The sequence below is a fragment of the Anopheles funestus genome, chromosome 2RL (assembly GCF_943734845.2).
Source record: "Anopheles funestus chromosome 2RL, idAnoFuneDA-416_04, whole genome shotgun sequence".
In the NCBI taxonomy this organism is placed as follows: Eukaryota; Metazoa; Arthropoda; class Insecta; order Diptera; family Culicidae; genus Anopheles; species Anopheles funestus.
In genome coordinates this window covers 12,299,021-12,318,140 of record NC_064598.1, presented here as the reverse complement: position 1 = coordinate 12,318,140, position 19,120 = coordinate 12,299,021, and the positions used below count along the sequence as shown (strand labels likewise).

The window sequence follows — 19,120 nt, the reverse complement described above, 5'->3', positions numbered from 1 at the left end:
ACGCATTACAGTTTAGGTTATGCTGGACACATAATTCTTTTATTTTACTATTGTGCTTAATTGTGGTGGACATCGATTAAGATCGGAATTAAATGAATTTGCTTTTTATCTGTGGCCTAAACAGGCAATTTTGAATAACACCTGGACATAAGTAGATTTTATATTTTAGGTTACGTTTCACTTCTAGCTAAGCTGATCCAGATGCATACTATTGATTAAGTTTTTGATTGATTTTGGTAGTTCAATTTCAAATACGACGCGAAAATTGTAATTGGTGCTTTCAATGATATGAATGATTAATTTTGTTATCTTCTTCATTTAAAGTGAAATATTTAATTTCGAAAATGTTATTTTTATCCTTGCTTCCGTTCGCCCCCATCTTGTATACGATTGACTCTTATCATGTATTTCGTAATCTAAAATTGCAACAATTGTTTGTAACAGGAGTATTGCGATCATAGGAACTTAGAAAAACGTAAGCAAACAGGCATACACCCATCTAACCAACAAAGCCATCAGGCAGTAAATACAACTAGTGTTAACAATCTTTAGTTCGCACCTGCATTTAAATATGGTTTCCTCTTTATCTACTATCTAATCTTTGACGACTGAAAGACTTTCCATAAATACAGCGGTATTGACATATATAGATGTTGTTCACGTTTAACAATTAGAATGTTCTTTATACTCTTTAGGTGAGGATATCCTTTTAAAAATCGAGGTAAGGTATGTAAACACTCTATATTGTTTAAGGTATATACTTTTCACTGAGTGATGGAATTTAAATCGAAGAAGGAAATCGAAAGACACATGTAGATGTTGTAAAAACACACACTTTAAGACCATCAAGCTACTGGCGGCAGTACGTAGAATTATCCTAATAGTAAAACAATTACCCATTCAATTACCCTCACATTAAATAGTCTAGTGTCTAACTAAGCCCAAACATTGTCAATATGCAACAAGCTAGTTCTAAATTGATTCTAAGTCTGCTTCTTAAGCACATATTCTATTACAATTACATTGGGAAAAAGTAACAGCAGCATATAGGGAATGGTAATTTTCCTGATCGGCAAACAATTAGCTTAATTAATTAATCAATTCGATCAAAAGCAATAACGCTGTTGTCTAATTAAATTTGGGAACTATTAATCCCTGCATCATGTCGAAGCTGTTGCCATCCGGATGCACCGATACGATATCGCCGGACGGTTGTTTTTTGACTAACAGAAAGCCGTACTCATCGATGCCTATGATTGTGCCTTGCAACGACTCGCCTTCCGATCCGATCATGCTGATTTCCGCATCCTGATGCAACCAATGCCGATAGTATTCCTGCTGAAGCACTTCAATTCCTTCGCACTCAACCCGATCGTACAATTCTTCCAGCTTGTTGAAAATAATGGCGAATGTTTTTTCATACGAAAGCAATGGAAGCGTGGTGGAGTGTTTGCTATTGTACTGTGCAATAACATCGTTTAAGCAGAGTGTTGGTTTGCTGTTGTTTAAATTAAAGCCAACGCCGACATTCACTATTGCAACAGTTGCGTCGACTTGCGTGTTGAAGATGCTTCCGCCAAGCTTTGATGCGCCGTACGCGTAGATATCGTTAGGCCACTTTAATCCTAAATCTAGTTTCTGAAAGCAATAAAAACAGAATTTCAATTACAATAAGATTCCAAAGCGATTCAAATCTTTTTTAAAATTTAATTTCCATCCCGTTCGGAATATATAACTGTTATACTCGAATACAACCCAACTCTTCGACGCGCTGCACTGTAAACCAGACCCACAAAATTACCCCTTGACAGCTGTTTGACGTACAGAACCAGTTTGACAGCGAAAAAATTCATTGATTTTTTCGGAAACCAAAAGTGTCCCCAGGAACGAACAAACGACGACGACGCAAACAAATTCTCGAAAAGGTTCCATTTCTACGGCCGACCACGGACTAGGGTCGGTACAAGAATCTCCCGAACGTTTGTCGCTCGTTGGCACCGTGTTGTAGGTTGAACAAAAGGTTCGCTCCTTCGTTCCGTGCCCGGTGCAAACGACCAAGGCGCAACTTGCACCACACTTGGCTGATTGTGAACACTGGTGGTGTTTGTGTGTGTCCACTGCAGGTTTTCACATTTTCGTATCGATTCCTTTCTACAGCAACTGCATCCACTTCGTCCCGATTGGTCCCAATGCTTGTGAACGATGATCGAAAAGTTGCCATTTAGGACAACCTTTCTAGTTGTGACACGAAAAGCAACGATGAGTGTGCTGAAGAGATGAAGTGTTTTCCCGGTAGCAATAATAGCCAAGAACGACCTGCACGGGTTGTTGTAGTCGGTGAAAACAAGGGACGACAAAAGCTACGGATGTCCAGTGTGTTGGCGCTGGATCCGCACGGACGACGATTGCATTTCACTGGACGAATTTGGTCGCCCGGGCGGCCGGGGCAAGGTTTCGCTTCGACCGCAGCAACCCGCTGACGGCGATGATGATGGCCAACAATAATTCCGGTGAAGTGAAGGCAGCACCGGGCGGCACCGCCAGCGACGGTGCCGGCGACGATGGGGGTGACAGTGCCAGTGCCGGGGGGGACAACAGTGAGGTGAATATCCGCCGCGGGCTGGATGTGATACAGAGCATGATCGATATATCGGCGGATCGGCTCGAGGGCTTGCGGACGCAGTGCGCCACGAGCGCCGAGTTGACGCAGCAGGAAATCCGAACGCTCGAAACGAAGCTGGTGAAGCTGTTTTCCGATCTGTTGATTACGAAATCGAAGCTACCGGAGCGGTTGCCCGCTCGGGGTCTTCCCGCAACCGGAAACGAACTCAAGCAATGGCTCAGAGTTGTTGGTAAGTAATGCAGATAATGAACTGTACGAACAATCGTAAAAAGAACGAAGCGAAAGAGGAAACGAATCGAAGAAAATTGATATCGATAGGTAAAGTGAAATTAAATGCTTAATTTTTTCCATCTTTTTTTCTTCCCACACAGGTCTGAGCTGTGCATCACTTAATGCTGTGATACAACAGGTCACCACGCTGGAAGGACTGCTCGAGAAGGACGAGAAGGAGCTGCGGACAATCATGGGCAATAACGTGTACGTCCGAGAGGAGGAAATCAAGCGGCTGACGCGCGCCTGCGGCAACCTCAGACGGTGCCGCAAACATCTCGAACTTCCCGCAACTGACGGTGGTGGCCGCAAGGGCACGGAACCGCACGATCTCTTTTGGGATTCCTGGGACCGTCAGCCGGCCTGCCATCGAACGTCACCTCGCGTCAACCGGTCGCTGGGCAAAGCAACCACCAAGCATAGTGCCGTCGCCTCCGGAAGCTATCATAATCAGCGCCACAATAACGGCCCAACAGGCGGGGAAGCGCACAATGTTTTGCAGCAAGCGTCACCGGCCACCCTCACGACCGCCAGCACCAGCCCACAGACGGAGGAAAGCATGCCGCCGGCAACCCAGCACGAAGGCACGTTGCTGAATCCACAGCATGCCATCTCGCCGGATGAGGCGTCCACCAGTGGCTGCACACCTTCCCCATCGCCACCGAACTCGCCCTCGAACGTGCTGCTGCACAACAAGCAAAATCGTCGAGGCTTTCCCACGACACCTCCGCCGAGGAAGAAACACCAGACGGCGCTTCTGTCGTACGCATCCACTTCCTCCTGCACTCCGGCAACAGCGGCGGTATCATCGTCCACCGTCTCTACGATGGCAGGCACGAACAACACCACCATTACGACAAGTTCCGGTTCTTGCTCCGCGGCCGAGTCTGGCACGGCGCTAACGAAATCAAAGTCACACGAATCACAATTTGGAACCCAGCAGGGTAATGGAGGAGGAGGAGGTGGAGCAGGAGGTGGTGGTAGTGGTGGCGCCGGTGTTATCAGTGGAACCAACAACAACAACAGCCATGCCAATAACAACAATAGCATTAACCACATCAACAACAACATTCCATCGACGGTGGTTTCGCTTGGCGAGGGTTCTCTAACAACAACCACCAGTGCGGGCATGCTTGCCGGTAGTACCAGCAACGGTTCTGGCGGTACGTTCGTTTCCCAGCAGCAGCAACGGTTGATGGGGAACGGGAGTGCGAATCGTATGGGCACCTTTCCTCGCAGTCGGCTACACACCGAACCTACCATCACGGGGAGTGGCGGTGGTGGTGGTGGTGGTGGAACCAGCAACGTCCTCAGCACCAGCGGTGAACATCACCATCATCACCATCCGCAGCATCATCATCAGCAAACCCAATACCATCATCATTATCATCATCACCTGCAGCAGCAACAGCAAGGCGGACCCGGCAGCGGTACCGGGATGTCGCCGGACACTGGTGGAGAGTACGGTGGAACCGGCGATCCAGGTGTACCACCACATCCGACCGGTGGCGTTGGTGTTATGATAACATCAGCCACCACGTCCGCCGTACCGCCGAAATCACCCTGCACGCCAATCATCACGCGCGGCATGGGCCACATGATACAGCATCGGTTTACGAAGAAATTCAAAGTCACCAAAAGCACTTGCGACCTGTGCAACAAGCAGATGTTCTTCGGCTTCAAGTGTACCGAGTGTAAGTACCGGTGCCACAAGGACTGCAAGTCAAACGTGCCACCTTCCTGCGGTCTGCCGCCGGAGTTTGTGGACGAATTTAAAAAATCGCTCCAATCGGACACGCTGCTGCCGACAAGCGTTTCGCCTAACATTGGCCGCAGCGGTGGTTCGGTTGGCGGTGGCATCATGTATGGTGGCGGTCGGGGCGACGGTAGCAAGTCGGGAATGGTTCGTGGACCGATGCACGCGATACACGCGTGCGGTGGCGGTCCGGACAGCAGTTCGGCCGGGTCCAGCTGCAACAGTTCGTCACCCTCCAGTCCGGCTCTGCTCTCGTTGCCACCGCAGACACCCGCCACATCCAAGTATTCGCAATTCAACTTTCCCGAGGTACCGAGCGGCGGTGGTGGTGGAGGTACCGGTTCGATGATGATGATGAACTACTCGTCGTCGAGCACAGGCGGAACGATGGCAATGAGTGGCGGAAGTGAACGAAGCGGTGGCGGAGGCATTACGATCGAAACACATCCAATCGGTGGCCCCGGTAGTGGTCCGTGCGGGCTTGGTGGTAGTCTCGGTAGCAGCGGAATCTACACGATGGACACCAGCGTCGAAATACCGAAGCTGCAGTTCTCCGACATTCCCGATCATAACGTGCCCGGTGGCGGTGAAGACAAAACCGGCTCTGCCAGTGCAACGAGCACTGATTCGTCCTCCGATCGCACGCCGATACGGCTCGATTCGACAGAGGAGCGTGACCATGAGAGTAGTTGGCCGCGGCAAAACTCCCTCTCGCTGAAGGAGTGGGACATACCGTACGATGATCTGCATCTGAAGGAAAAAATCGGCAACGGACGGTTCGGTACGGTGCATCGGGCGCTCTGGCATGGTGATGTGGCCGTGAAGCTGCTGAAGGAAGATTACGTGGCCGACGAACGTACGCTGGAAGCGTTCAAGCTCGAGGTCGCTACGTTTAAGAAGACGCGTCACGAAAATGTGGTACTGTTCATGGGCGCCTGCATGAAGCCGCCACGGCTCGCTATCGTCACATCGCTCTGCAAGGGCAATACGCTCTTCACCCACATCCATCTGCGTAAGGACAAGTTCAACCTGAACCGCACCACGCTCGTGGCGCAACAGATCTCGCAAGGCATGGGCTACCTGCACGCACGCGGCATCGTCCACAAGGACCTGAAGACGAAGAACATCTTCCTCGAGAACGGCAAGGTGATCATTACCGACTTTGGCCTATTCAGTGCCACCAAGCTGTTGTACTGCGATCTCGGTCTCGGCATTCCGGGCGGTTGGCTGTGCTATCTGGCGCCGGAACTGATGCGCAACCTAACGCCGTACCGACCGGTGGAGGGTGATCTTCCTTTCTCGAAGGCGTCAGACATCTACGCCTTCGGTACGGTTTGGTATGAGCTGCTGTGCGGTGAGTTCCCGTTCAAATCACAGCCGGCCGAATCGATCATCTGGCAGGTGGGACGCGGCATGAAGCAAACGCTGGCCAACTTGCAGGCATCGCGCGATGTTAAGGATATATTGATACAGTGCTGGAGCTACCATTCGGACGATAGGCCCGATTTTGCCAAATTGCTGGCGCAGCTGGAACGACTGCCGAAGAAAAGGCTTGCCCGATCACCTTCGCACCCGGTGCAGCTGTCCCGTTCAGCGGAATCAGTCTTCTAGGCATGGTTCCCAATACCATCTGGTGAAAGTTCGTAAAACCAAGTACGAATACACAGCTACCGGTTCCGGATGATCTTCAACAAACGGCAACATCTAACCCCACACACACACACCATTGCCCCGTGCTGGTTCGCTGCTTCATTTGATTTGATTATGCAATCAAAGGTAGAATGAGGACACCGAAACACGGACGCTTTGAATGTGTCGAGATTATTATACAGACAAAACTAAATAAATATAGGGACACGCGAGTGTATTAAGGATAAGCAAGATAGGCAGAGTTGCAGTGTTACGGTAGGAAACTCGCAAATGGTTCCGATAGTCGAAATTAAGAAAAGAGAATTAAGGAACAACCAAGGACAAGACGATTAAAGTGACGATGTTAGAAACAAAAGAGAGGGGAAAAAGAACGTGAAATGGACAACATAAGAACAAATTAATCACATCATTGGATCAGAGTTGTAATCTAAAATAGCTTCAAAGTTGAATAAAGTGTGACAAAAATACTACGAAACAATGAAACATGTTGAATTTGAATTGCAAACAGAGGATGGGAGGATGCCCTAGATGACTGCAGCAGAAAAAAATCACTCTCAACGCTGGAAGCTGACATCAAACCGACGAAGTAGACGAATGAACGTCGATTCCGAACAATTGCTTGTTATAACAATCTCAACAGCGGAAAAATTGAATGCTCTGTCCAACATGACAAACTTTGACTCTTTCTTTCCGCCATGGTTTAAATGTTTAAGCAGTAAACACTCACCTCATATCCGGGCAGTGAGAGGACGGCTGAAACTACCGCAATCGCTACGAGATGCTGCACTATCGGCAACCGTTGACCAAGCATACTGTTCATCGGGATGTGTAGCTGCAGTGAAAACATGGCACAACCAGGAGGACTCAGCCACTGGGAAAATGCGAAAGTACGTAAAGAAAAATAGTTATACTAAGTCGTAAATGTTTCGCTTCGGCTCCTTACCTGGTTATTATTTCGACCCTTGCCCTTAGTTTGGTAGCGTGCAATCACCATGAAGCCGTGGGCCAAAGTAAGGTTGGACACGATCTGCATGGAGCTGGTCATGATTGGTGCGTAGATTCCAATACGACCTATCTGCTGCGTGGTTAAGTTCTGTCATACAGTTTAGAAACGATTAGAACTCAAGAATAATCCGAGATAATTCGAGGTTACCTCAAAGTACTCCACGGTGGAAAAATCTTCCGGACAGTGAAATATCATCACCGGCAGATGTGAATCGGATGCTGGAACTGGTGTACTGTCCCCTTTGCCACAAAACTGTAGCGTAAGTTCTGCGGTTTGGATTACATTTGGACGGCTCATGGTACTTTTCAGTGCATCTAGCATCGCTACTTTTGCCTTGGGAGAGATGTAAACGATTACCATTCGGTCACTTTAATTAAGTTGGTCTCATTTACTTACTTCATGCTTTCCCAGGAAGTAGGAATTTTTGTAGACGATCGTCTCATCGGTACCACCGCTCTTCTCACGCAACTTTAGTCCGATACGGCTTCCCAACAGGTCGCTTAATATTTCGAAGCGCAATTGGTTTGAATTTTGAAGCGAATTGTCCGCACCATCGATGTTGGATTGAAACTGAGAAGGGTCCAGTTCAAGATGTATCTGAAAAGAGTACACCAAATCGAATAGATGTTGCAATGCCATTCGTTTTTCTATCTCCCAGTACGTACCTGTGAAAATATGGCCCTACCGCCTGTTTTCCTGTTGTGAGCTTCCAGAATGCTGGGTGTATTCCATGTTTCCTCCTGTGCCAATATTTCCACAGCGAGAGAATGTGGTTTTCCCTTGCGATCGGTAACATCCACATACCTGGAAGAGAGTTTGTGCAACTAAATAAACCCATTTTACGCATTTCTCGCTTCGGTTACTCACGATATCGGCAGCAAGGTAGATGTTTCTTCCGATTCGAGGGAAAATTGTTTCTTAGCCGGTGACAGCTGATAACAGAAGATGTGATGAAGCATCTTAATTTGTTTCCATTTACGGTATGAAAAGCTAACCAATTCACGTTCACGAATCTGAAACGGAGCAAAGCAAAAGTGTTATCAGCTTTTTATCAATATAGCTTGCTTCTGAGCAACTTACTTCTGCTGTTTTCGAATCAGGCAGTATGATATCGAGCATATCCGAGCACAAGCTAAACACAAGTCCTCCGTGCAGGAAGTAATCGAGCAAAATCTTGCGCACCTCCACATCGAGTGTACCGGCTACGATTATCAGTACCGTGCTCTGTTGCCAGCTGCTTGCCATCGCTTGCCCCGTTGTGATCGGATAAATGGTGTACGTGTTCGGTTCTAGCAGGTTGTTTAAGGTCGCTATAACGTATTCCATCGTTGAGCTGCTATCGGAGTGGACTAGAATATTCGGTGGTTTCGTTACAACGCCTGCTTGACCGGTACCCAATCTAAGCCGACTGGAGGGAAATGAACTTTTGCGCAACGAGCGTATTGGTTTCGATGTTGGCGGTACGGTCGTTTCGCTCTTTGCCGTCACTGGACTTGGTAATGGTGGCGGAATCGTTTTGGCTTTGAGACAAGCATCTTGATGTTTTACCGTACCGTTGGAACTTACTTCCACAGCCGCTTTCGGTGGTTCAATAGTTGATGGTGGTGTGTCTTTGGCATTGGTTGTTTCTACTGACGGTGGAACTACTGTTTTTGGTTGCACTTCTTCATCATTGCTCACCATGGTAACGGTAGTACCACCAATCCGTGTATCTTTCTCAGTGTGCTTATCCATCACTTCTTCCGTTGTGCTTCTAGACATAGCAACGACTTCAGGGTCCTCCGCACAGTCAGCATGAGCGTGACCATTTACAGGCGTTAAGCCATCGGTTAAATCCAGCTGTGAACGGTTGCGAGAATTGCTTCCGCTCGAGAGTAAATCGGCTCGACTTTGGCTAGAAAGTACAGTTCCATCTATCGTCTCTAAAGAAATCTGAAGAAGAAAAGCAGAATGGTTCTGTATATTACGTGCTGTAAGTAAAACTTGTTTTCTCTCACCTTAATGTCATTAGATGAAATAATATCCGGTTGGATTCCAACCGTTGGGTAGTTCGTAGGACGACGTTCGATCTCATTCCGCTTAAGCTCAAGGAGATCCGTAAGCCACGCATCCGTGTTAAAGTCACTAGGCTTCAATAGTAAATCGGTTGAGATATTTTCCATACACTCTTCGAAAGGCATCGGTTCCCCCGACGTTTCGACACCTGCAAATACAATTCAAAACAACTAGATTGTTTTCGCTCACTCGGTCTCCAGCCTGTATCATACGTACTTTCCAATTGTACCAATTTCAATCGTCCGGAATCCAAATCAAATCGTCCACTACCAAACGTTGCTACGATCAGCTGAAACAATTTTGTTGCATCAGTTTCAAGCACCACTTCCATTCTACGACTCTTCCGATTGTTCCATGCTAAAAAGCGTCCAAATCGACTCAACATTACGGTGGAAACTTCTTCCCGCTTCGGTTGCGTTTGACAAACAGCGCCTTCCAACGTTACGACCAATTGAATGAGTTCGCTCAGGTTGATGGTAGGACATTCGAGGTGTGATTTTAACTGCTCCGGAACGCTGAACCAATCGGCAAGTGTTATCCGTCGCACTGGATACACAAGACAACCGCGCTGATCGGGCAAAAACCAAATACAGGAGGACACGTTTGCAGCGGACGATGCATCGGGAGAATCGAGTGCCGCAGTCAAATCACCTGCACGTGGATAGAATCGTACAATACATAATCAATGATCGTGATCGAACACTTGAAAATGATCGACACCACACAACACACCATTAGATGTAGTGTAAAAGCTGACAGCGTAGCGATCGGTCAGTATTTGCTTGATGCTATTTCTTATGGCTCTAAATCTTAACGATGTACGTATGGTGATAGCGAAATACATAAGCGTAAACAGCATAGTGCACGGGGAATGGAACGTCGAGGGTCAAAGAGAGAAAACTTTCGGGCAACAGGAATGGTGAATGATGTTACGGGCTAGATCGGATTAGATGCAGTCGCAATTATTAAGCACCAGCAGGACATGCGGATGGAACGCTCTATATAGCCTATGATTAGTGGTCGTAATTACTCGCTGGGATGGAAAGGAGCGAAACAAGATATCACACACTGCGACTTTTTCCTGTTCGATCCGTTCACGCAATAGCGACCGATGACGAGATAAGATTGTTTACATTTCTACTCGCTGTCACAACATATGGCGTCCATAGTCTTTTTCAGCGTGAACTGTCAAAACAGTATGGAGTGTGTATTTCAGTGCGATTGGGAAAATTAATCGTTCGGCAACTATTATAGCAACCGAGTACTATTATAGCGGACCACGCAAATCGTCAAAAATCCACGTGTTTCGAATTTCCACGTTTGTTAAAACCTGGTGCAATTTCATTTCAAATTTAATGTTATATACCTACCAACTACGGGGCGCCCCTGTGGTGTATGTGTTAAACATAAACGTAAATTTCTTTACGGTTTCCGCTCAAGGCAAAAAACATCAAACACCCGTACACATTCATCATTAATTTCACAGTTATTGCTTTTTTATTGAAACGAACAAATACCTAGAATCATACATAATCGATAATAAACATCGTAATCATTATAGTAAGTAATAATCATAGAATTCAAGTTCCGCGTACAAATATAATTGGATTAGTAGTTGGAAGGCTGAGCTGGCTGGGGTAGCTGGGGCTTGGGAATAAGGAAAGCTGGAGAAGAAGGTGGGGAAGGGTTTAATAAATTATTGTTTCTTCCTTGTTTTTTGTTTACCCTTTGCTTTGCTGCATTACCTAAACGCAACTAAACTTTACACCGTCTTCACTAGAGAAACAGTTTTGGCAATGAAGTCGATACTTTCTAACGCGTACATCTATACCATTGGTGCCATCCCCGAGCTTAACGTGACAAACGCAACACTTGAAGCATTCGATGTGGTAGAACAAACCCAGACTTTCGATGGCCATCGCTGCACCTTTGCCTGTGGAAGCGATACAAAAGAGAGAAGACACGTGAATGTAAGAAAAGCAAAGCCCGGGATTGCATAACCAAGCCAACCAAGACGGTACACAGAACGTGCACAGGTAGCTGATTGCTGGACTGTGGACGCAACAAACCCGTACGGTTAAGTTCGGGGATTTGTTAATCGGCACGTACCCAACTCTATTCGGCAATGGGAGCATTCTTTCTTTCCACTCACGCTCAACACTTTGTCACTTGTGTTGGAATATTTTTGCTGCTGTGGCGGAAGTGGAGGCAGAGATTGTTGCTGCAGTTGCTGTTGCTGCTGCTGTTGTTGATGATGATGATGGTGATGATGGTGTGGCGGAGGCAATGATGGGGACTGATGATGGTGATGATGTTTCATCGAGTTTATCATTGCCAGATCCGAGTCCTCTGATAAATTGCTACGGCTGAGTGGCCAAATAGAAAACATAGGTCATTCACCATGGTTGGACGTTTGTTAGTTAGAGGTACTTACTCCGAGTTTTCCGGACTTCCCGCATTTAGCTTCTGGACCCGCTGCGTTATTGCATCGATGACAAACTTTGGCAATGGCCGTTTGGCGTTGTTAGTGTTGCTCTTCTGATGCTGTTCGATGCGCCTTTGTTCTGCTTCCTGCACCAGCCAGTGTTGTCCATACGGTGTGCTGTTGGTTCCACCGCCTCCCTGACCACGGTTCACCACCATCGCTTGTTGCTGTGTTATTTGTTTACTATCTGTACAACGAAACCCAATTCGATCGATTATTCGAAACTCAAAATGTTGTAATAGCACCCAAATCTTACCTTTGGGATGTTGCTCAAACATATTGTTCGACATGCGACCGCCAGCCGCATGATACCTGACAACGCCCGGTGGCAGTGAGGCACGATCCGATGGCATACCATTCATCGGAGGCCGTGGCGCTACTGCGGGACGCTTATCGAAAAAGGCACCCTGTGCTGGTCGATGATCTACCGGCGGCCAGCAGGTCGAACCATCGAAGCTCGTCGCCGAGTTGGCCGAATATTCCTCACCGTACGAGGACAACGATGATGGATGGGAAGAAGATGCGGCAACATTCGAAAGATTTGGCATGGATTCGCGGTGCAACGAGCCCATCTCGTACCCGGTGTTCGCATCATCCAGGAAAGGGGTTTCGTACGAAGCGTACGAATTAACGTTTTGCAGCGATCGACTGTCGATCGTCGGCATGGAAGCGCGGTGATGCAGATGATGCAGGTTGTGATGGTGTGGCTGATGGTGCGAGTAATAGTACGGTTGCTGTTGCTGCGGTTGACGTTGCTGAGATTGCTGCTGTAGCTGATTCGAGTGCGGCGGCTCCATTATTCGCGCCGTATCTGCTTTCGTTAGCTTCTCGTAGAACAGTTGCTTTTCCCTTCGCCGCTGTAGTTCCTCCTGTTCTATCTGCAGAAGCTCCCGTTCCACGCTTACTATTTCCTGGTGTGCAATAGAAAACACAGTGCCTATGATCGTTATCGTACAAGAGTCGTTATAATGCATCGTTTCCCTTACCTCGTGCTCACCAGCATCGTACAGCTGGTGATGATGGTGATGGGGTGGTAGTGTCTCGATCCGATTACTGTACACCATCATTTCTTGCTGATCTTTATCCCTTTCCTGTTCCTTCTCCTGCTGTTCGTGTTGCTGTTTTAGCTGCTGTTGATGTTGTACTTGCTGCACCACCTCGTAGCTTTCCAGGCTTCTCCACTGCTCGTCAGCCAAATGTTCCTGCCGGTGGCCATTATCGATCACACGCTGCACGTTCTGTTCGTAAGCATTCAGCAGGTGTACGTCGTCATGAGTATTGCCGTTTCCATTCGTTTGCATGATCGCTGCTGGTGCATCTTTTTGCATCCAGTCCGTTATTATCGCTCCGGTCGTTAACGATTGCATCTCCAGCTCCGTGTCTTCATCAACGGGCGGAGGTGGTGGCTTTTCTTTCGGTGGGGTTAGGGCTGATTTCGGCAAAGCCATCAGTACAATCTGTTCGCTGTTCGGTACCTCGCTTGTTGGTACATAATCGGACGACGCTAGCGAAACCACGCTTAAGGGCACTATTTCTGTTTCCTGTGGGATCGAAGCCGGTTCTGGTTTTTGAGGCGTAAGATCATCTTCCACCGTGCCCGATTCGTTCAGTTCACTATCCATCTCTTCAAACGCCACATCGAGTGCATTGTCCAGTAGCTAACGGTTGGAGAGAAACAATCGAAACAAACATAACATAACATATCTTATGGTAGCTGTACGGCGCGCCAAAAAGGGTTACATGTCTCGGCACTATGCCCAGAAACATTAAGCCTCTTACTCATCCTTTACATTGCATCATCAACTATCCATAATTTCCTACCGGCTTTCCCCTAATCCTTTCATACCTTCGGCAAACGATCAAGCACGATCGTAAGAAACATTGGTGTACGCGAGGACTTCAGTAGGTAGGGCATTCAAACGGGTGAAAAATGTTGGAGTTTTTTTGCGCGAGGATAGAAGAAGGCGTAGGCTTACTACATCGATTTTTTGTTTGTTTGCATTGCACACTTGCAACCAGCGTTGGAGAGGGGTTGTGTGGGTTAGACAGACGCTGCCCGTGCCGCTTCCTTTAAATAGTGTTGGAAAATGCGAAACAGTGGCGATTGATAACCTTGAACGGTCAGAGTAACGTTTTTGCAAGCCAAGTTCAAACGAAACGATAATGTTATTAAAACACGCTATGAATGAGGATGGCGCCAAAAATGATATTTTTAAACATCATGCATTACGTTTTTGGCAGCAGAACGGAATGTGCACTCTAACACCTCGCCGACAAGCAGGGAGAGAGAAATGTCACGATGAGTCAATCATTAAGCACGGCACACATAATATTACCACATCGTCGTAAAGCGATATTAACGACAGAAAATAAAATAAAACAATTCTTGGCACATGGCAGATGGAATGCGCCAAAAACATAAATTACTCATACGCGTAAGTCGTGCAAAGCAAATGAAACCAAAACGGAAACGAAACAACAAAAAAGATCAACATTCTCATAAACGTAAGCCAACAAAACTGTGCCCGCATTCACTCTAATGGAACTCGATGACAAGTTGCCAAAAATTGCCAGACTAAATAGAGTAAAGCAAAAATAGGTCGCATTCCTTCATAACAGCACGCAAAACCTAATTCGAATTACTCACAACAGCATTAAAAAAATTGCAAACGTGCACATGCACTTGGGCAAAAAAACATTAAAAAAAACACATACCTGTCCATTGCTGCAATCGGTGTCGGAAAATTCACTCGCCGAATCGAGTGTCGTTGAACGGACGGGACTCTTGCCGGTCATATCGTCCGGTAGCAGCAGCAGCGAAGGATCATTTTCATCCGCCTGCGACACGACCGAGCTGCGCGACAAATCTGTCGTCGACTGGATGCCACTGTCCTCGCAGTAATCGGCACCCCCGTTTCGTTTCAGTTGATTTAGAGCCAGTTCGAAACGCCCCGTACTGCCATTAATAAAGCCAACGTTTGATTCCGAGCGACTCTTAACTACCACCGTGCTGCTGCTGCGGCTGCGACCGCCCACGTGCTGCTCGTGCTCTTCCGCTATCATTTCGTTCGATTGATACCGCTCGAATATAGCCCGCCGTTCCCGGATGCTGCCCGCAGCGAACCATTCGGACGAGGACAATGAAGCCGACCCTGGGGGCTCCTCACCAGCGGACGATGTATCTTCCACCGGAGGGCGTTCCTGTTGCCCTCCGGTAGCTGCCAGCGTAGGCGCAACGTTCAACGGTTTCGGTACGGCCGAAGGTGTCGGCGTATCGGGTGCCGTGTGGGCCATTTGTTGAAACTGCTCGAACAACCTTCGCCGCTCTATCACGTTCACCTTTGGACTGTCTTCCTGACTTTTCTGTTCCTGTTGCTCGATGTTGCCCCCCATTATATGCATTCGGTTCTCCATCGGTTCCACCGACACCAGGGTGGACCTTTCGTCCCGCTTCACCTCCAGCGCGGAAAGCTGCTGAGTAATGCATTCCAGCGCCACCGTCTGTACATGTTGCTGCACGTCGCTATCGTCGCATGCACTATTGCTTTCGTAATTATCGTTACTATTGCTTTCAATTGAGCTAACTACGGACGAACCGGCCGTGTTGGTCGTCATAACGCTACCGCCTAACACCGACGGTCTGTTTTGGGTCATTTGGGGAAATTTGGACTTGTAGTTTTCGATTGCGAGCGAAAATTCATTCATTTCCGGCGCTTCCCGCGTATCGTCCGGGTCCGGTGTTTTTAATTCTCCGTCCGCGACCTTGGACGAGCAGCAGCTGCTGGTGTCATCGGTCGCCCGATCGTCCGTTGATTCATCCTATTTTGAGCGAATTGGGGAAAATGGGGAAAATTAGAAGCATCCCGACAGAGTATGGCAGCGTATTTGGACACGCTGTTATACCTTGTACTGCTGTTTGGCCAAATCTCTCGGATCATGCAGATCATCACTAAAGCTTCCACCCTCGTCATCATCCTCGTTCTCCGGCAGAATAAACCGTCGCTTCGATCCGCTGCGTAACCGTTGGAATTGAAAGATAACACAATATGATCACGATCATCATTCTCCATTTGTTCTCCTCCTCCCCCTCTCTCTCTGTCTCCCTTTCTCTCTCTCCCTCACCCTTAACGTACCTGTTTTCCAACATTTCCGAAAACGTTTTCGACTTTTTGCGTCCCCGGCATACCTCCTCCTGCTCGATCTTCTTCGCCTCGGTGATCTTGTCGATAATGTGCTCCACCCGTTTCCTGCGCGATGACTTCCAATTGTCCAAATTGCACTGCCATTCCTCGGCATCCTCTACCTCGCGCTGCGTTTTCACCTCCGGCTTGCGCTCGGTCGTCGGTTTTGCCTTGTTCAGATCGTACAGCTTTGCCGGCTTTATCTGTACGAACTGCAACGGATCGTAGGCCGGTTTGGGCGGTGCAGCACGCGTCACCCGGCTCTTTTTGATGAACTCATCTGTTTCGATGTTGGTACTGTTGTTGCTTGCGGTGATGGTCGTGGTGGTGGTGGTGATGCTGGTATTATTGTTGTTCGATGATGCTGCCGCCATCTGCGAAAAGAAGGTTGTGCAAGCGCCACACGCCGGACGTGATCCGGATGGACCCCAAAATTAGATTCGTTTTTGTTTTTTCTCATCTATTTCCGGTCGTACTTTTTCACACAAGTTAAGCTAGACTGATGTTATTTGCGCTCTAACCTGCAACCCGAAAACCATATCTTTGCTAACGCTATCTTTTTAACGTTTAAAATGGATAAGACTGACTTAAGCCCACTGATGCTAGACGCCGTAAGGTGCGCGTTGCGTAACTCGGGTGCGTTGAAAACTTGCTAAATGCGTTTCTACGTAAGGTGACGAGATTGGTTGTGGTTTTTTTTTTCTTCACTATCCCTTTAATGGTAGCGTAACTTTCGCCTACGTTGCAGTTACCGAGCATACGCACGCAGTAGGCCACGGGCAAGTGAAAAACAATTACTGTACGCCGTGTTCGCCGTTATCATCTCCTGCGGTCGATCGATCTCTGTGTGCTATGAAGACTTGATTGGCACACACCCAATGTTGTTCTGTAGTTTGGACAATTTTTTTTATCAAAATCGATCCGCCTGTGTACCGCACGGGGCAGTTAGTAAAACGATACGAATGAGGGACATTTTCCGCCACAAAACAACACCGGGGCGGCTAGGTATCGAACAATGGAACAAATGGGAATACATCATTCGCTCATTAGTCAATTGGTGTCTTTAGAAACGAACCCGCTCGCGTAAAGACTGAGTTCCAACAGGGGAACAGGGCAATAGGAATGTTTTACACCCAATTGGTCATACTTGGCCAAACGCTGGGAATGATGGAGGAGTGATGGTTTCCAGCAGTAGAGTGTCACTTGAGATCAAGCGCCACACATAAAAAAACCTCCATCAACGTTTGTTTAGTTTTTTTTCTTCTCCTCCGTTTCGTTACTGTTACTTCTACATCTTCGCGTCTTTTGCTTTTGTTCGCTGCAAGGCAAGCAGAAGGGAAGCTAAATGAGACGAACGCTGGGAAGGTTGTTCGTACTATGGAGGGCAAATGTACCGTTAGTCTAAGCAGCAGCGGCAGTAGCGCAATCTCTAAACACTCTTCTATGCGCTGAAGAACGACGTAACGGCTGCGTATGAATTGAAGCCACGCCACATAAACACTACATTTCCCGACTGTTGCACTTTACGCTGGCATTTGTGTGTGCTGTACGATTCACCAAAAAAACAAATAAAACATTTAACAACAAAAAAAACTCCACACAACGGGCACTGGCTGAGATTCCGGTCGCACGGGAACGAAAATTGTTCACTATTCACACCCGCGACGTGACACGACGGCAGTCGATTGTGTCGCGCACGCACAACAAACTACACGTCCCGGGTTTGCGGCAAAGTCGGTACAGATGCGTGCGCGCGCGCGCCCGTGTTCGACCGATCTATCGAAATGGGGGACCCTATCTTTGCTCGAACTGTCCGTCCATCTGCCTATCGCAGCCCGTTCGACCGCGGAGTCTCGGGTTTCCTTTTCGTCGGCCGTCGGTCGAGAGTGACAACAACGGCGCAACGCCAGCCAGACCCAGGCGTGTTGGTGTGTGCGCGCGCGAGTGAACAAGGCAGGCCCTGAGAGAAAACCTACTTTGATCCCATTCCAATCTCCGTTTGCGTTTCTCACCCCTTCGGCACGGCACGGCTACTTCCACCCGTTTTCCGTGGCCGTAAACACTCCAACACTTGCTCGCTTGCTTGCTTGCTGCTTCCACAACCTGTCGTCGTCGTCGTCGTCGTTCCTCTAATTCATCATGCAACCTACCTCCTCCATCTATGTCGTTAGGCGTTTCGACCAGCGACCAGGTGAGAGATGGAACGATGGCGCAAGGCGCAGGAAACACGCGAACAAGCGAGACGGCATCGGCATCGGTGGAAAAAATGGGGGAAAACTAATCCGACTCTAACGTTCGCTTGTCCATCCCCAATTGCATCTACGCTCCGTCCGCCACAAACACCTTCTACTACTATTTCCCGCAGTGGGCACTGTGGTGTACGCGTGTTTGTGTGGCTATGCCTCAATCCACCTGTTTTGGTGGTCACTTTGCAAAAATCATATTTACTTGGTCACGGGCTTACTGTAGATTACCCGTAGATTATCTCTGCCGCGCGTGTGTTGATGGAAAAACATTGCCATCCAGTTACCGCCCCAAACCCTCCCTAACCACCCAAAGTTGTGCGCTTGTTTGCAATTTTTACCTCATGCATGTGCCCATCTGTAGTAAAGCTACGAGGGGGGAAAAAGAGCGATAAAATAATACCGACAACAAACATTTTATTTACATCGCGGTTAAACCCGCCCCGTCCCACCCCTTTCTTCCTTACCGCACGCTGTGGTCACGAGAGGCGAGCAAGCAAACCCACGAAATGGAATAAAATTAATATAAAAAATGCTTTCACTGCACCCTTACAAGCCATCACCCGCTTTCGCCCCCTTTCTCCTTGCGCACGTTTCTTCTATCCTGACCAAGGGTACGTGCCTATTGTGCCTTCCCCATATGGTTTTGTTAGTAGTGAATTGCAGTTGCATTTGTTGTTGCTGCTACCGTTGTTGGTACGCAATCGGGGGAGGTCTCGCTGCGTTGCATTACCCTAAAAAGCAAACAAACCGTGCACGCTTCTGCTGCGGTTGCGGGAGATCGGTGGTGTTGCCTGCCGTACGCACGCACTTAGATCACGGGCAACGTCACAACTTTTCGTTTCCTGTCG

The 19,120-nt window shown here is 48.1% G+C and overlaps 3 protein-coding genes across 4 annotated transcripts; 1 reads left to right on the top strand and 2 right to left on the bottom strand.

The window, feature by feature from the left end:
- Positions 1-11: 11 nt before the first annotated feature.
- On the bottom strand, positions 12-10,515 carry LOC125762356 (biotin--protein ligase). Its single transcript, XM_049424330.1, has 11 exons — positions 10,093-10,515; positions 9,577-10,011; positions 9,303-9,508; positions 8,386-9,237; positions 8,173-8,318; positions 7,971-8,109; positions 7,702-7,902; positions 7,453-7,638; positions 7,243-7,392; positions 7,027-7,170; positions 12-1,638 (listed from the first exon to the last, which is right to left on the bottom strand). The coding sequence occupies exons 1-11, from the start codon at positions 10,217-10,219 to the stop codon at positions 1,129-1,131; spliced, it is 3,096 nt and encodes a 1,031-aa protein (XP_049280287.1). The 5' UTR covers positions 10,220-10,515; the 3' UTR covers positions 12-1,128.
- Positions 1,757-6,782, top strand: LOC125762354 (kinase suppressor of Ras 1). Of its 2 annotated transcripts, XM_049424326.1 has the most exons (3): positions 1,757-2,020; positions 2,158-2,852; positions 2,995-6,782. In XM_049424326.1, the coding sequence occupies exons 2-3, from the start codon at positions 2,486-2,488 to the stop codon at positions 6,258-6,260; spliced, it is 3,633 nt and encodes a 1,210-aa protein (XP_049280283.1). In that variant the 5' UTR covers positions 1,757-2,020; positions 2,158-2,485; the 3' UTR covers positions 6,261-6,782. The 2 variants fall into 2 exon arrangements, with proteins under 2 accessions (XP_049280283.1, XP_049280282.1); XM_049424325.1 differs by having other exon boundaries at positions 1,757-2,852.
- A 319-nt stretch (positions 10,516-10,834) lies between the features above and the next one.
- LOC125762375 (uncharacterized) lies at positions 10,835-18,594 on the bottom strand. Its single transcript, XM_049424383.1, has 9 exons — positions 18,177-18,594; positions 15,979-16,400; positions 15,749-15,857; positions 14,561-15,664; positions 12,832-13,503; positions 12,102-12,756; positions 11,795-12,032; positions 11,470-11,726; positions 10,835-11,293 (listed from the first exon to the last, which is right to left on the bottom strand). Exons 1-9 carry the CDS (start codon positions 18,183-18,185, stop codon positions 11,106-11,108), a joined length of 3,654 nt encoding a protein of 1,217 aa, XP_049280340.1. The 5' UTR covers positions 18,186-18,594; the 3' UTR covers positions 10,835-11,105.
- Positions 18,595-19,120: the final 526 nt, after the last annotated feature.

Excerpts from the sequence above, each read along its gene's own strand:
- LOC125762354 (XM_049424326.1), top strand. The coding sequence starts at position 2,486 with ATGATGATGGCCAACAATAATTCCGGTGAAGTGAAGGCAGCACCGGGC. Across the intron at positions 2,853-2,994 it reads GCAATGGCTCAGAGTTGTTG|GTCTGAGCTGTGCATCACTT; the intron begins GTAAGTAATGCA and ends CTTCCCACACAG.
- LOC125762356 (XM_049424330.1), bottom strand. The coding sequence starts at position 10,219 with ATGCTGTTTACGCTTATGTATTTCGCTATCACCATACGTACATCGTTA. Across the intron at positions 7,903-7,970 it reads GTAGGGCCATATTTTCACAG|ATACATCTTGAACTGGACCC; the intron begins GTACGTACTGGG and ends TACTCTTTTCAG. Across the intron at positions 1,639-7,026 it reads TCTCACTGCCCGGATATGAG|AAACTAGATTTAGGATTAAA; the intron begins GTGAGTGTTTAC and ends TATTGCTTTCAG.
- LOC125762375 (XM_049424383.1), bottom strand. Across the intron at positions 15,858-15,978 it reads TCGGAAATGTTGGAAAACAG|CGGATCGAAGCGACGGTTTA; the intron begins GTACGTTAAGGG and ends ACGGTTACGCAG. Across the intron at positions 12,033-12,101 it reads GTTTGAGCAACATCCCAAAG|ATAGTAAACAAATAACACAG; the intron begins GTAAGATTTGGG and ends TTCGTTGTACAG.